This window comes from Staurois parvus, unplaced genomic scaffold, assembly GCF_062004578.1.
Source record: "Staurois parvus isolate SC_StPar_1 unplaced genomic scaffold, SC_StPar_1.0 ptg000609l, whole genome shotgun sequence".
NCBI classification, from domain to species: domain Eukaryota; kingdom Metazoa; phylum Chordata; class Amphibia; order Anura; family Ranidae; genus Staurois; species Staurois parvus.
Window position 1 is genome coordinate 198,062 of NW_028318405.1, and position 18,208 is coordinate 216,269.

General features: G+C 43.4%; 1 protein-coding gene across 1 annotated transcript; it reads left to right on the top strand.

Moving 5' to 3' along the window:
- The first annotated feature begins 9,138 nt into the window (after positions 1 to 9,138).
- Positions 9,139 to 10,064, top strand: LOC149449618 (olfactory receptor 10AG1-like). The gene has a single exon (XM_089692970.1). It carries the CDS (start codon positions 9,142 to 9,144, stop codon positions 10,054 to 10,056), a length of 915 nt encoding a protein of 304 aa, XP_089549096.1. The 5' UTR covers positions 9,139 to 9,141; the 3' UTR covers positions 10,057 to 10,064.
- The last annotated feature ends 8,144 nt before the right edge of the window (positions 10,065 to 18,208 follow it).

The window sequence follows — 18,208 nt, forward strand, 5'->3', positions numbered from 1 at the left end:
CTGGCTCCCACCTGCCTCACCTAGGAGGAGCCCTCTTGACTCCTGGGCAGAAACCTTCTCTGTCTGCCAGTTTGAAGACCAGAACCAGATCTCTCCTAAAAGCTCAGCACACACCTGCCCATTTAGTGTGCTGTTGGTTCTCAAAACAAGGACCCAGGATTGGAGATTTCATCCCTCCCAGGTCTCTAAGAAATCAACAAGCTCCGGGTCCCAAAACAGATTTTACTAAACAATGAGGAAACTTAAAAGCCAGTTTCCTCTGAATATATAAAAAAAAATCCTGGAGCCCCTCAAACTGCGTAGATTGCGAATTCTGGTTCAACAACTCTTGTTACACCCTGGCAGGGCACAGCCTGCCACAGTAAGTATACACATCTTTCCTTGACAATGGTAGAATATACGCCTTCAACCTAACCAAGCCTGCTAGGCCATACCCTCCACCATCCCAGCTATACAAAATACGCAAACAAGTTTTTTGAGTCAAAATGGCCATAGCAGCCTTTTATTAACCAATAAATTATTTTAACATAAATAACATAACATTCTAAATTATAAACAGATGAAAACGTGGTAATTTGACGGCCATAAACCCAACTTCACTTTTGCGGAAAACATTCCTTCAACTTAGGCCCCCAGCCGCAACCCACCGGCTCGGGGACAATCCTACTTATCCCCAGCCGCAACACACCAGCTCGGGGATAACCCCACTTATCCGCAGTGACCCCCATTTTACCTATTCCAAGTTAACCCCTTGTTAACTGGAATGTACTGAGGTCCCCATATCACTGATGGGTTCCGAATCTGTCTCCATACAGAATTATTTCCTCCTCCAAACACCAACCAAATCCAAGGCCGCCGTGACAATCCAAACCAAAGCATAAGGGGAGAAAGTGTGGAAAGCTTCTTCTTCTTCCAAACTTCCCCCACTGGACTTCCTGAGGACAGATCCTCCTTTTCCTCCCTGGGAGACCCTCCCCAACATCCCCCATCCAATAAGGTAAGCCTTAATCCCCAAAACTTCCTTCCCATAATTTAACCCTCTGTTGTCCCTCTATTCCCCCTAGTCATGTCGACCCTGCACTTATTTTTTTTTTTTTGCTCTGGGTCTACCTTTACAGGGTAGTTAGCATAGGACTTAGAATGGAGTTGGGAGTAATAGTAACTTAGTTACCGGTAGCTTTTGACTGGACTTCTACCTTAAGGAAAACCATGTTTGTGCATCGCCATAGTTGTCACATTGTTTTCTAAATCACAATAATAAACGTTGCCAGTGTAATTATGTAGATTACTATCATTAAACATATTTTAATACACTTTTCACTGCCAGAACCCCTTTTGCATTTTTTTGCACACATGATTAAAAAATAATTTTAAGCATAAAACTGAGTTAACCCCCCAAAACATATATTTTCTGAATGCGGACTCCTTAAAGAATAAAATTGTAGTAGCTCTAATGTCACACGATATTAGGGCAAGGAATAATAAAGCTCAAAATTTTAGTAAAGAATACACTTATGTTAATACCACTCAGAAGGAGGAATGTCCCGCCCTGCCAACAATCTGATATAGGCCGGGCGGGACATTCCTACTTCTGAGTAGGCGTCATATGACGTCCTATCAGAAGGTGCCGAGGAGTCGCGCAAAGGCACGATCTGTCACCGGCTGTGTCCCAGTGACAGATCACTACACTGGCTCGTTGCCAGTGTTATGTGACCGCTGTGACCAATCACAGCAAATCACATGACAATTGTATACAACGGATGGCTTCCGGTCATCCCATCCATTGTATACCATTATGTTGTTAGCTGTGATTGGTCAAAGCAGTAACATGATACAGACAGGGCCAATCACAGCCCATCTGTATCATGTGATGAGCTTTGCCCAATTACAGCTAATCACAACAAAAGACTGAATGAATCATTTTCATTCAATAACAATAGTTGCAAATATCAATGAAATACATTGGTATTAGCAATCATAATATGTAAAAAAAAAAGAAAAAAAATCCTGATCAGTTGCCCAGAGTAGTTCAATGTTATTACGGTAACATTGATAATGATTAAAATAGTGCAGCGCTCAAAAACAATACAATGTGTAATACAACAAATGTGCTCACATGCATTAGTATAACAAAAATATTCAAAAATAAATCATTAAGTGAAATAACTTAATTATAAAGTGCCACTCAATAATAATTCTCTACCATATTAGTGCCCACGTGTTCAAAAAAATATATATAATAATAACTACCATCTGATACAGAACATATAAATTTGACAGTGCTCCAAGTGCAATACCATGACCACACTTTATATACTACTCAAAGAGACTCAACAAACTAAATTGTTCATAAAAAGCTGATGATAATAAATTCATGCAATGTGCAAACAAAGTGCAAAGAAAGTGTTCATATTCGGTGAGCGTGCCCCTCTTCACCTCCTAAGGCCAGATTGCCTCCTCACCTCCTTAACACGACCCCTAAGGGCCAAACAGCTTTCAGGATCACTCTGGATCCTTATCCCCTGGCGATAAACACTTCTCCTCATGTTGTGGATCACTTTAGGGGACTTCCATTACCCCCGATCGGAAGCCTCTGGAGAACAATCGCTCACCAGCCCAGTGAGCAGAAAAAGAAGAATCCTCTAAGTGTAATATTTAAGGCCAAACACTTTAATGATAAGAGACAAGGTACAAAGCCACTCATATATGTCCACAGTCCTCCTTTTCCAATATGTGGGTGTACTGCATGTAAATCGAAGGACTTCCTGGGTATACCAAGATGGCGGCTGGCGCCGGAAGTGCGTCACCGCGTACCGGAAGTAGCGTGCTAACGTGCCTACGCGTTACGTCACTATCACTCGTGACTTCCTCTGGGCAGGAATGCCCAGAGGAAGTCACGAGTGATAGTGACTTAACGCTCACTGTATTACTCACTTTGCAGCAGCTGAAATCCAGCAGGAGAGGGAGGAGGAGAAAGCCAGCTTTCGGCCACTGCAGAGATCCATACAGGGGATCAGTTCCAGTAATTGCCCCCCCCCCCGCTGTGCATATACACACTCCCTGGGCCAGCTTTCCACCTCTAAGATGACCGCTTGAACCGCAAAAGTTGGCGTGCGTTCCACACACCGGAAGTAACGTTGGCCAAGATGACAGCGGACTGGAAGTGCGTCAACGCATTCTCAAGATAACGCCCTGTGGGTGGGGCGAGACATTTTGACGCACTTCCGGTCCGCCGTCATCTTGGCCAACGTCACTTCCGGTGTTTGGACTTTTGCGGTTCAAGCGGCCATCTTAGAGGTGGAAAGCTGGTCATCCTCTACAGTGATTCTTAAAGCGTGAGATCCCTATATTTACAATTTGGAAACTGGTTTTTCTTGAAGCCTTTGAGGCTATTAAACAAGGCCTGTTATTTTATTGAAACATGTGAGTGTCCTTATTCTATGGATTTCTATGGTATTGAGTGGTAGTATTACACTATGTAGCCTTTCTTTCCTTGCACATTATTGAGGATTCCATGGAGAAGTAGAGTGGAGTCGATTGCTGTATCTAAGCAGGGTGAAGAAGGAGATTTGAGTTCCTTTGGAGGGGCTATAGGATCCCTTATATCCTATGAGGCTTATTACTCACCTCCATCTGGTGAGTGCGGTCAATATTATTTGTCACGTGGTGATTAGGTGGAAGCACATTTTGGAACGTTTTTTTGAAAACCTTTTTGGGAATTGGGAATAATGTCTTATGTTTGAAATATTATATATATTTATTTTTTTGCACGGACATTTATTTATTTGTGATTATTTTTTATTTTAATTTTTGCGCTGTTTTTTGTGTTATTTATTATTGGTGGTTTTCACTGGTGCACAGCTGCATAATTGTACACATTTTTTTTTGATTGGTGCTGGGATTTTTTAGTTTGTGTTTTATAATATTTTTTATGATTAGTGAACTTCACAGTTATTATTTGGTATCACAGCACTAAAACAAAGGTCAAGGTCACGGACTTAATAAGGACATGTTTGCAGCAGTAATATAATTGCAGAGATATTGATATGCACTCTTTCGAATATTTATTTATTCACATTTTTGCAATTGGTAGTGGAGCGCAACACCATTTCTGATTTTATTTTATTCTCTATGACGCATGGTATGAGTATGTGTAGAGTGTAAGAGAACCACAAATTTTCAGTTTTTTTACACTATTATATTGATTTTAACACATAGTATTGATAATATTTAAATATTTATTAACACTTAGCATAAACCATAGTAGCTCACAAGACCCCACACTTTAGTGCTGCTTATAACATACTACACGCTAGGCTATTTTGAGTAGGCTTGTGTTAGGGGTATGACATGAAGAACTTTTGCTTGCTTGCTTTCCTGACAGTTTTTCACTAGTTTTGCATTTGGCTAGGGTCTGTATCATTACTGGTAGCATGAGGCGATACCTGGACTCTACAGAGGTTGCACAGGCAGTCCAACTCCTCCAGGATGGCACATCAATATGTGCCATTGCCAGAAGGTTTGCTGTGTCTCAAGAGCATGGAGGAGATTCCAGGAGACAGGCAGTTACTCTAAGAGAGCTGGACAGGGTTGTAGTAGGTCCTTAACCCACCAGCAGGACCGTATCTGTTCCTTTATGTAAGGAGGAACAGGATGAACACTGCCAGAGCCCTACAAAATGACCTCCAGTAGGCCACTGGTGTGAATATCTCTGACCAAACAATCACAAACAGACTTCATGAGGGTGGCTTAAGGGCCCGACATCCTCTAGTGGGCCCTGTGCTCACTGTCTGGCACCATAGAGATTGATTGGCATTTGCCATTGAACACCAGAATTGGCAGGTCCACCACTGGCACCATGTGCTTTTCACAGATGAGAGCAGGTTCACCTTGAGCGCATGACAGACATGAAAGGGTCTGGAGAAGCCATGGAGAATATTCTGCTGCCTGTAACATCGTTCAGCATGATGGTGGTGGGTCAGTGATGGTCTGGGGAGGCATAGCAAAGGAGGGATGCACAGACCTCTACAGGCACACAATGGCACCCTGACTGCCATTAGGTATTAGGATAAAATCTTTGGACCCATTGTCAGACCCTACACTGGTGCAGTGGGTCCTGGGTTCATCCTGGTGCATCAGGAAAATAACTCTGTATTTAGGACGCATCTGGTCTATAAACCAGAGGCTCTGCATGGACAGTTGGATAAATGGTTCTATATTTAGGATGCATCTGGTCTATACACCAGAGGTTCTGGGTGGACAGTTGAATAACTGACTCTATATTTAGGTTGAATCTGGTCTATAAACCAGAGATTCTGGATGGACAGTTGGATAAAAGGTTCTATATTTAGGATGCATCCGGTTTATAAACCAGAGGCTCTGGATGGATGGCCTCATGTGGTGAGAATATGCAGGCAGTTCCTGGAGGATGAAGGAATTGATACCATTGATACCATTGAATGGTTCCCATGCTTGCCTGACCTAAATCCAATAGAACACCTCTGGGATATCATGTTTCGGTCCATCTGACGGCTCCAGCTTTCACCTCAGACTGTCCAGGAGCTCAGTGATGCCATGGTACAGATCTGGGAGTAAATACCCCAGGACACCATTCTTCGTCTCATTAGAAGCCTCCCCCGACATTGTCAGGGGCCATACATACTACTGAGTACCATTGTAAATTTGCTGCAAAACTGTGCAACCAAAATATTCCATCAAAAAGTGTCACGCACTCAAAAGGTATCTTCAATATCTCCGGATCATACAGCTGCACCTCCAGTAATGTTGTGTACCTTATCCAGTGCAAAAGATGTAGCAAAGGATCTTATGTTGGCGAAACAGGATAGAAGTTGTGAACAAGGATGAATTTGCACAAACATACCATCAAGGAACATAAAGAAGATGACTTTTGCACACCTGTGGGACACCATTTCACACAACCAGACTACACTATGGAAGACCTCAATATCATAGGGAATTTCAAGACTATCCAGGAAAGGAAAACGTTTGAACCACAAATTATATTTCTATTTGATACAAAAGATAACGGCCATCATTTTGACAAGGGATTCCTCACTCATTATCCAACAGTTTTACTACCCCCTCTGTGACTGTTTTCCCAACCCCCCCCCCCCATCTTTGCTTCTACTCTGTCTTATCTCTAGTCTAATCCTAGTTTTACAACCATTGCTGTGCATATTTGTTTTTGTGTGTTTTTTTTCTGTTTCCTTTTTTCCCCTCAGATTGTTTCTTTTAACATTCTGCTAAAACTTTGAAGTAGCACTACTTGGACCTTGAAGAAGGGGACATCCCCCGCAAGCTTGTCCTGAAAATTGTATGTTAGTGCAAATGAAAAAAGTATCACGGACAGCACTCAATTGTTTCTGCTGCAAGTGAACTAATACAGCTACAATCACCTCAAGCATGTTGCTGCAAATTAAATTTCAGCAAAATGGACTAGGCTGCTCATTTTTTCACTTTGATATCTGGGGAGGTTGATAATTTTCATATTCATCAAATGATGGGGCGTCCTTACATTCCTAACACATTACCCCATCCATATCAGTATAGAGATCCAGCAGGAGATTTTTCCCCATTGAAATCTGATGTGTTTTCAAAGTGTTCCTTTAATTTTTTTGAACAGTGTATATGCACAATGTGTAAATTTACAGTGCTATATAAGCACCTGTAGTAATAATAATAATACTTCCATAAGCACAGGGAGACATGGGGAGATCCTCAATGGGGGGCAATGAGAAATAAAAATATGGCAGGGGTTCTATTCCTAATTATTTTCAGTGTTTTATTGCTACATGGGTCAATGCTGAAGATATTTCTGCAATTCCTGATTTAGAGATTGACTGTAGCTGGGACAGGAGGAACTGAAGAGTGTTTCCTGATGGGTATGCAACTAAAAAAATAACCACCTGGTGATTCTTCATTTCCCACTCCATCCAAGACAAAAATCAACTCCTGGCTTGAGTTCAACTTTTACTTTGTTGCTTTCCACGAATCACACTCGATTCCTTTGCAAAATCTCAGCAGAGACTAATATTAGTTTGATTTTAATTGGCCTCCAGGGTATTTGGACTCAATTTTAGCTCAATGCTGTCTTCCCTTCAGCTCTATAATGAGGCGATGTGCAGTATAAATTACTGTGAATGGTCTATTATTCATACTAAATGAGAGCTCACACTGGGGAGAAACTTTTTTTCTAAGTTTAACTTCACACTTTGGTCTTTGTGCCCATGTGTTGGGTAGTTTGCATCTGTAGTCCACACCTTTAACAACAACATGGTATGTTTATTATTGTTCTAAACTAAATTACTCTTTAAATTCTGTTTACAATACCGTTGATTGCTATTTGGAGGCACTGATGTAAAATGTGAATTCAGTGTGCACTAAGTAAGGTATTTCATCTGGAAGAAATTTTGTTTGGAACAATATTTTTTATGCTATATATACATGCAGTATTACATTATTTTGGCATACCTATTAAAATACCCCCCTAAAGTATTTACTTATGCTATTTTTATTTCAAACCCTGAAAAAAGGAGATTTGTCCTTATGTTAGGATTGATAGGGATATACAAATAACTATTTTATGAAAAATGTTGATGTAGAATGCATACTTATAGCCCTTTATCCAAATGTCTATGCAGAGTCACTGGTTTACAGCACAGGAACAGACTAAATATGGAGCTATGTGTCCAATTGTTCACCTAAAGCCTCTAGTTTATAGAGCAGATACATCCTAAATATAGAACCATTTATCCAACTGTCCACCCAGAGCCTCTAGTTTATAGACCGGATACATCCTAAATATAGAACCATTTATCCAACTGTCCATCCAGAGCCTCTGGTTTATAGATCGGATACATCCTAAATATAGAGCCATTTATCCAACTGTCCATCCAGAGCCTCTGGTTTATAGACCGGATACATCCTAAATATAGAACCATTTATCGAACTGTCCATCCAGAGCCTCTGGTTTATAGGCCAGATACATCCTAAATATAGAACCATTTATCCAACTGTCCATCCAGATCCTCTGGTTTATAGACCGGATACATCCTAAATATATAACCATTTATCCAACTGTCCACCCAAAGCCTCTGGTTTATAGACCAGATACATCCTAAATATAGAGCCATTTATCCAACTGTCCACCCAAAGCCTCTGGTTTATAGATCGGATACATCCTAAATATAGAGCCATTTATTCAACTGTCCACCCAGAACTTCTGGTTTATAGGCCAGATATATCCTAAATATAGAGCCATTTATCCAACTGTCCACCCAAAGCCTCTGGTTTATAGATCAGATACATTCTAAATATAGAGCCATTTATCCAACTGTCCATCCAGAACCTCTGGTTTATAGACCGGATACATCCTAAATATAGAGCCATTTATCCAACTGTCCATCCAGATCCTCTGGTTTATAGATCGGATACATCCTAAATATAGAACCATTTATTCAACTGTTCATCCAGAGGCTCTGGTTTATAGGCCAGATGCATGCTAAATACAAAACCATTTATTCAACTGTCCATCCAGAGCCTCTGGTATCCAATTGTACATCTAGAGCCACTGGTTTGTAGACCCGATGCATCCTAAATATAGAGCCATTTGTCCAACTTAACATCCAGAGCTGCAGGTTTTAGATCAGATACATTCCAAATAAAAGGCCATTTATTCAGCTCTCCACACAGATCTGCTGCTTACAGAGAGATACATCCTAAATAAAGAGCCATTTATTCAACTGTACATTCAAAGTTGTTGGTTTATAGCCCTGATACTGCCAAGATATAAAGCCATTTATCCAACTGTTTATCCATACCCATTTATGGTCTTAGAATGTTGATTTCATGCAGATGGAAAAAAAGCATTTATTTTGGAAAGTAGGATGCTATAAAGAGGTTTAGAGTTGGACTGATGGTCCAGTAGATCGTTTTCAGGTAACGAGGAATAATCAATCCAAGGTTCAAAAACCACAACCCTTTTTATGAATCTTTCATGTTATACGTAATATCTGACTTCATTAGTAAATGCTTAGTAATTAGGATCTGTTCTGTGCTGTACAAACTCATTTTTGCTGTCTGGATTTTTTTTACCAGACTACATGCGGACAGAACAAGACAATGGTGATGGAGGTGTTTCTTCTGGGGTTTGGTAACCTCAAAAGCTCGAAGGATTTAATATTTGCTTTGTTCCTGCTCATTTATCTTACCACGTTAATAGGTAACATGTTAATCATAATCTTGATAGCTACCAGTCCAAGACTTCATTCTCCCATGTATTTTTTTATTTGCAATTTATCCATCTGTGAGATGTTTTTCACTACAATAATCATACCAAACCTGTTGTACATTTTATGGTGGAATGGTGGTTACATGTCATTCTATGGTTGTATCATCCAACATCACTTGGGATCAGCAACAGGTAGTGCTGAATGTCTCCTCTTAACAGTTATGGCGTATGACAGACACTTGGCCATTTGCAACCCTTTGAGGTACTCTTCCATCATGCATGCCAGCAATTGCATCCATCTGGTAATTTGGGCTTGGCTTTTGGCATTCATATTGCTCATCATATCCACAGTATCAATCTGCAACCTACAGTTCTGTGATTTGAACATCATTGACCATCTGTATTGTGATCTAACGCCTATTTTGGAGATATCTTCTTCAGACACATCAATGGTGAAGATGGAGGCTCTCCTGTTGTCCTTTATTCTAAACCTTTTTCCATTTGTGCTGATTATTTTGAGTTATGTTTCTATATTTTTCACCATTCAGAAAATTTCCTCATGGTCCGGGAGACAGAAAACATTCTCCACATGCAGTTCACATTTAGCTTCTGTTTGTATGTACTTCGGGTCAATATTTATTAATTATTTGGTTCCTTCTCAGCAAAACATGATTAGGATTAACAAGATGCTCTCTCTTTTATATACTGTTGTTACTCCATTCTTTAATCCAATTATTTATAGTCTACGAAATCATGAAATAATGGTTTGCTTTAGACAATATTTTACAGTCGTTAATAAAAGGTAATAAGTAAATATTGGTATTAGTGTGGCCTAAACTAAAAAAATAATATAGCTCCCAGGAGCGGACTGACAACTCATGGGGCCCCCGGGCAATAGGGGATCATGGGGCCCCTGTGTCCTTGCCCAAACTCAAAAAAGCCTATGAAAAAGGTACCAGGGACATCTCATGGGGCCCGCTACTGACCCCGGGCCCTCGGGCAGTGCACGAGTTTCTAAATGGTCAGTCCGCCCCTGATAGCTCCTATGCTCCATGAGGTGGGTCCTGTGGCTGGTGCCACTGTATGCTGGAGCTGGTCAAGATGTAAGGTTCATCAGACTTACCTTAGACCAAGGGCGGACTGACCATTTGGAAACTCGGGCACTGCCCGAGGGCAGGGGTCAGTAGGGGGCCCCATGAGATGCCCCTGGTACCTTTTTCATAGGCTTTTTTGAGTTTGGGGAAGGACACAGGGGCCCCATGATCCCCTATTGCCCGGGGGCCCCATAGGTTGTCAGTTCGCCCCTGCCTTAGACTACAGAAAAATTGCACTTGGCCGCATGCTGGATCAGCAGACTGTGAAGCTAAGAAGGTATTAAATGAGATTTGGCTTCATCTTGGTTCTTCTCCCATAGAAGAACCCACCAGATGCATTTTACCCATATGGGACTTAATGATAGCGGCCTCTATGATTAAGTCCCACATGAGCAAAATGCATTGAGGGGGATCTTCTATGTGTGAAAAACTGAGAAGAAGCCATTTCTTTTTATTTTCTTACCTTCTTAGCTTTACAGTCTGCTGATCCTGTGTGTGGCCAGGCACAATTTTTCTGTAGTTTTGGTATTAATTAAATTTTCTTGATTAAGGACCTGTTAACACCAAAATCACTTGGATGCATTCCAAACCATTACAAAATTGAGAACAATAAATTTGAATGTTGTCTGAATGTGCAGTTCACAGTGATGCTTTGTGGTTACATGCGTTTGGAAAAAGTAGAGCAAACACATGTAAATGCGTGTAAACACATTGGGGTTTATTAACACAAGAAACATTGGGGTTTATTTACGTACTAAAGCGGATTCGCTCAGAATCTCGTTCACTTCTGCATAGAAACCAATCAGCGTACAGGTTTTACTGCTTAAGCTTAATTGAACAAGCTGAGGTTAGATGCTGATTGGCTACCATGCACCGTACCATGTGAGTGAACCAGCATTAGTAAATGAACCCCATTTTGCTAAGAATTTCACAACATAAGAAGGGGGAACATGCAGTGTAATGCACTGAAAAAACACATCAAAAACATGTCCAAATGTGCATACAAAAATGTATCCAGAATGCTGAAATGGTGTGAAGAAGCCATCAGAAAGCATTGTTCCAAATACCCTATTCCCCTAATGGGGATGATCTGCTTTAAGGCCTGGTTCCTGGAGAAAGGCTTTCATGTCATGTTTAGAGGGCCTTAAATGAACTCTTCCAAGACAAGACCTTAACATTATATTTTCCAAGACATTACCAGGAGTTTCTGGTCTTTACAATTATTCAGAACCCCACCCCCAGCTACATCCTGCAAAGCCCTGTAGGTTCTCTGAACTTCAAACCCAACCCAATGCTCAGCAAAAAATGAACAACTTTCACTCATTGATCTCATTACTCATTACTGTCAACTTTTTACCTCCTTCTCACAAAGTCTCCTGTATTGTGAGTCCTTCTTTCAAGCATCAAACCTGAGAGGCCTACTGACCTTCTCAGTGTAGCCTCTTATGTTTGTCTACTATACACCTTTTTTTCAGGTTCATCTTTTATCCCCCAACTGGCTATCACTTCATTTGCCAAAGTGTAGGTTCTTTAAAGCGTTTGTAAACTTAAAAAAAAAACATGGGCCCTGGGTGGTTTTAGCCATAATGTGCTAGTACCACACACTAGCACATTATGCTATACTAGGGCTGGCCATACATTATACAATTTTCTTGAGATTTTTGGTTTAGATTTACCAAAAAACATATAATAGGAGGTCAAACCTAACAACACTTTCAGTTGTATCCAATTAGGCAAGCTCTTGCACTACATAGTTGAAGTTAAATCTAAAGGAAATTGGGCAGAAATTGAACAGAAAATTGTATAGTGTATGGCCAGCCTTACCATAAAGCAAATCCCTCTAGAGGTGTGCTATCTGATAAGGCTTCCATCTTCACCTGGCATTCTTCCTGATTTCGGCTGCAGCTGCTTAAATGGCTGAGCTGTAATGATGTCACTCCCATGCATGTCCACGGCAGAGAGCTCTGAAGTGACGGCAGGAGCATGCGTCCCTTCAGAGTACATGCTTCGGAAATGTCTCCTAGACTTGCGGTATTTAGGAGATATTCATATGAGATGCATATCCTACAAACCACAATTTTAGGAGATATTCACTGTACCTACAGGTAAGCCTTCTTATTATAGGTACAAGTTCGAAAGAGGAATTTACTGCTGCTTTAATAGGAGGAGTAGATATCCTATTTTTGAAGTGGTCCTTTGGCAAAAATTACTTTAGAAAATAGGATCTACTTTAAAGAAAAAAACTTCCATGTAGCTTTGCAAGCCCGGTGATGCCCTCAAGTAATCTATAAAAACCTATGAGTAATGACCATACCTTTCCCTAGGTTCTCAATCATTGGTTCCAGGTTTCCTAGGTTTTCTACCATTTTAGCTTATAGTTAGTGGCTGTGATAGGTGTATTAGGAGAGGAGGGGGATTGTTTTTTATTATTATTTATTCATTGAGCAGGTTTAGATGTTGTTAGATGGACCCGGTTGTTGTTACATAGAATGAATAAAAAAGGCACATGTCCATTGAGTTCAACAAAAGAGAGACCTATACATATACATAAACAAAACCAAAAATAACAAACTTACAGGATGCAGACCCTTTAAAGGGAAGAAGAATGTAGCATCATAAAATTCCCCTTTAGGTAGCAAATTTCATAAATTGGAGTGGCATGTTTACAGGGGTTGCAAAGAAATGAACCCATGTGGCCCAAACCTCAGTAAAGTTACTAAGTCTATCCTTATAAGTAGCTTGCCATCCCTCAGAATCCATGATGTCCACTACCTTCTTGATCCAGTCCATTCTACTAGGCACTGGTGGTGTTAGACTGGTGGTCTACTAGGTGGTGTTTTTTTTCTAAGTGGTATAAGATGTTTTGCAGCATTAAGAAGATGTGGTAAAACACAACCAGGGGCGGACTGACAACTCATGGGGCCCCCGGGCAATAGGGGATCATGGGGCCCCTGTGTCCTTGCCCACACTCAAACCACACCCAAAAAGCCTACGAAAGGTACCAGGGGCATCTCATGGGGCCCCCTACTGACCCTGGGCCCTCGGGCAGCGCCCGAGAGCCGGAGTGGTCAGTCCGCCAATGAACACAACTAGAGATGAGCGAATCGAACTTGGCGAAGTGGAATTCGTTTCGAATAATCCGAAAATTAGCAGACTTCGGATGCGCGAATCGAAATTTTTCCAAAAATGGCGGCGACATGTGTGGCGACGGAGCGGGGATCTCTGGGAAGGCGCGCAGACAAGGCGCGCTGACCCATAATGCATTCATTCATGACATGTGATCGCATTAGCCAATCAGCAGCCAGCCAGCCAGCACTGTGTAATGGTCGAGCTATAAATTGCGGCCATTTTAGAATTCTCCATTAGCCTCCAGTCATTCAAGAGAGACAGACCTGTCTGTATTGAGGGACAGAATTAGGGCCACAGAGACTTTAGGGCCACAGAATCGTTACTTAGGGACACAGAACCGTTACTTAGGGACACAGAACGTTACTTAGGGACACAGAACCGTTACTTAGGGACACACAATCGTTACTTAGGGACACAGAACCGTTACTTAGGGACACAGAACCGTTACTTAGGGACACAGAATTGTTACTCAGGGACAGACACAGAATTGTTACTCAGGGACAGACACAGAATTGTTACTCAGGGACAGACACAGAATTGTTACTGAGGGACACAGAATTGTTACTGAGGGACACAGAATTGTTACTGAGGGACACGGAATTGTTACTCAGGGACAGACACAGAATTGTTACTCAGGGACAGACACAGAATTGTTACTCAGGGACAGACACAGAATTGTTACTCAGGGACACAGAATTGTTACTGAGGGACACAGAATTGTTACTGAGGGACACAGAATTGTTACTCAGGAACAGACACAGAATTGTTACTCAGGGACAGACACAGAATTGTTACTCAGGGACAGACACAGAATTGTTACTCAGGGACAGACACAGAATTGTTACTGAGGGACACAGAATTGTTACTGAAGGACACAGAATTGTTACTCAGGGACAGACACAGAATTGTTACTCAGGGACAGACACAGAATTGTTACTCAGGGACAGACACAGAATTGTTACTGAGGGACACAGAATTGTTACTGAGGGACACAGAATTGTTACTCAGGGACAGAAACAGAATTGTTACTCAGGGACAGACACATAATTGTTACTCAGGGACAGACACAGAATTGTTACTCAGGGACAGACACAGAATTGTTACTGAGGGACACAGAATTGTTACTGAGGGACACAGAATTGTTACTGAAGGACACAGAATTGTTACTCAGGGACACAGAATTGTTACTCAGGGACACAGAATTGTTACTCAGGGACAGACACAGAATTGTTACTGAGGGACACAGAATTGTTACTGAGGGACACAGAATTGTTACTCAGGGACACAGAATTGTTACTCAGGGACAGACACAGAATTGTTACTGAGGGACACAGAATTGTTACTGAGAGACACAGAATTGTTACTCAGGGACACAGAATTGTTACTCAGGGACAGACACAGAATTGTTACTGAGGGACACAGAATTGTTACTGAGGGGCACAGAATTGTTACTGAGGGACACAGAATTGTTACTCAGAGACACAGAATTGTTACTCAGGGACAGACACAGAATTGTTACTGAGGGACACAGAATTGTTACTCAGGGACACAGAATTGTTACTCAGGGACACAGAATTGTTACTCAGGGACACAGAATTGTTACTGAGGGACACAGAATTGTTACTCAGGGACACAGAATTGTTACTCAGGAACAGACACAGAATTGTTACTGAGGGACACAGAATTGTTACTGAGGGACACAGAATTGTTACTCAGGGACACAGAATTGTTACTCAGGGACAGCCACAGAATTGTTACTGAGGGACACAGAATTGTTACTGAGGGACACAGAATTGTTACTCAGGGACACAGAATTGTTACTCAGGGACACAGAATTGTTACTGAGGGACACAGAATTGTTACTCAGGGACACAGAATTGTTACTCAGGGACACAGAATTGTTACTCAGGGACAGACACAGAATTGTTACTGAGGGACACAGAATTGTTACTCAGGGACACAGAATTGTTACTCAGGGACACAGAATTGTTACTCAGGGACAGACACAGAATTGTTACTCAGGGACAGACACAGAATTATTACTGAGGCACACAGAATTGTTACTGAGGGACACAGAATTGTTACTCAGGGACACAGAATTGTTACTCAGGGACACAGAATTGTTACTCAGGGACAGACACAGAATTGTTACTCAGGGACACAGAATTGTTACTCAGGGACACAGAATCGTTGAATTAAAGAGTATGTCAGACAACACGCAGAGGAGTGGCAGAGGAGGCAATGTTTTAGGAGCGAGCAGACGTGGCAGCAGAGGAAGGGGTCAAGGCAGCACTAGTCGCAGCCAGAGGCCAGTGCTCCCGGTGTCATCCAGCGGTCGTGTCTCCACCAACAACCCTGCCGTCATCGATTGGTTGGCTCGGTCGTCTTCCTCTTCCCAGGTCACCTCTGACACCTACAGCCAACGGTCGGTGGGTACGTCAGACACAACCGTTAGTTGGCATGGCCCGGGAGCAAGCCCACTGAAATCACGTGTCCTCTACCTGCCCCTGTCCTTTGGTGTTCCCTCACCAAGCGAAGTATAGCATGCTGTGGGCTCAGCCCCACTGTACAGTGAGGAAGAGCTAACAGAGGGCGGTCAGGAACGGGGGGAGACATCCGCCTCTTCAGCAGCCAGGCGAAGAAGTACTGGCGAGGAGAGTGGCTCGGTAGCCGGTCTAGAGACAGGTCTGTCTCCTGACCCACACGCAGCCGAGGGGGCTAGTAGTGAGGCGGAGACCCTACTTGATGATGATGAGGCTGATCGCACTTGGCAGCCTCGTCATCATCAGGCTATTGCTTCCGCATCATCAGGAGAAGAGGGTGCCAGCTTGGGAGTGAGCAAAACAGTCGGTGGGTTGCCCAGGAGGCAGCAGGGTCACAGCAGTGTCAGTGGAGTCAAACGGCCACCTAGTAGAGCACCAGCTCCACTGCAGCCTACCACCACGGCCAGTAGTGGTGCCGGTGTGCACGGAGGAAGTAGCAGTCAGCCAGTGAGGAGTATCGGGGGCAAAGTTTCCTACTCGGCGGTGTGGCAATTTTTCGTCAAGCCGCCCGAGGAAGTAAACGTAGTCGTATGTCGAGTATGTGGCCAGAAAGTCAAGCGTGGCCAGGGGGCCCATGTTGGGACTACAGCGTTGCGTCAGCATATGCAGCGTCGCCATTTGGTGGCCTGGGAAAACCGTGATAAAAATACGGCGGTTCTGCCTGCCCCAGGCCCCGCTCCGTTACTTGCTCCGTCACCCGACGTCAATCGCTCTCTATCAGCCAGTCAAAGCTCCAACACCTCTGCTGAGGGGAGTTGTCGCTCGTTGGCATCTTCCGCTTGTTCAGATGCTCCTTCTCCTGCTACTCCTCTTCACGAATTCCGTCAGCAGTCTTTCTTGGAATCCGTTTCCAAGAGACAACAGTTTGCAAGCACGCACCCGACGGTGCAAAAGCTGAACGTCCTCCTGTCCAAGTTGCTGGTGCTGCAGTCCCTCCCTTTCCAAGTGGTGGACTCAGCACCTTTCCGAGAAATGATGGCTTGTGCCGCGCCGCGATGGAGAGTGCCAAGCCGGCATTTCTTTGCCAAAAAGGCAGTGCCAGCCCTGCATTCACATGTAGAAGAGATGGTGGGCCAGTCTTTGACCATGTCGGTCTCTGCCAAAGTGCACGGCAGCGCCGACGTGTGGAGCTGTAACTACGGTCAGGGACAGTACATGTCATTTACGGCCCACTGGGTGAACGTGGTGCCGGCACAGCCGCACCAGCAACTTGGACAGGTCACGACGCTTTTGCCTCCACGTTTGCACGTCCTTGGTCCAGCAAAGATGTCCGCCTCTACCACCTCTTCTTCCGCCGTGTCCTCAGCCGCCACCCCCGTGCCAAGTCCCATTACCCGACCGGCATATGTGCAGGGCGCAACGGTGTAACGCTGTGCTGCACCTGGTATGCCTTGGCGAACGTAGTCACACAGGGGAGGAACTTCTGAGTGTAATGAACAGAGAAATCGATAGATGGGTGTCTCTGCGCAAACTGAAAATCGGAACCATGTTGACCGACAACGGAAAGAACATGGTGTCTGCTCTGCGTCAAGGAAGGTTGTGCCATGCGCCATGCATGGCTCACGTGTTCAATCTGGTTGTCAAGCGGTTCCTAAAATCCACCATCCCACTGCAAGACATCCTTAAAATGTCACGTAAACTTTGCATGCATTTCAGCCATTCCTACACCGCAAAGCACACCCTCCTTGAGCTGCAGCGGCAGAACGGAATTCCACAGCATCGCCTGATCTGCGACGTTGCAACAAGGTGGAATTCAACCCTACACATGTTAGACCGCCTTTACGAACAGCGAAAGGCCATCACCGATTTCCTGATGTTACAAGCTGATAAAGGTACTCCCCTGTGTAACTTCGATGTCAGCCATTGGCAGCTCATGCGTGACACCTGCCGCTTGCTCAGGCCCTTTGAGGAGGCCACGCTATTCGTGAGTCGGCAGGACTATGGGATGAACGACGTCATTCCTCTGTTGCACGTCCTGGAACAAATGCTGTTAACAATGGCTGGTCAGGGTGCGGTAGACGTGGCGCACAGATCTCAACGCCACATGACCCCTGTGGAGGCAGGACAGGAAGAAGAGGAGGAGGTAGAGGAGGACATTGGTGCTCAGGAATTATTGAGTGAAATGGGTGGTTTTTCCACTCAGCGGACAGGAGTGGAGGAGCAGGAGCATCTGGTAGAGGAGGAGGAGGAGG

Coding starts and splice junctions, on each gene's coding strand:
- LOC149449618 (XM_089692970.1), top strand. CDS start 9,142: ATGGTGATGGAGGTGTTTCTTCTGGGGTTTGGTAACCTCAAAAGCTCG.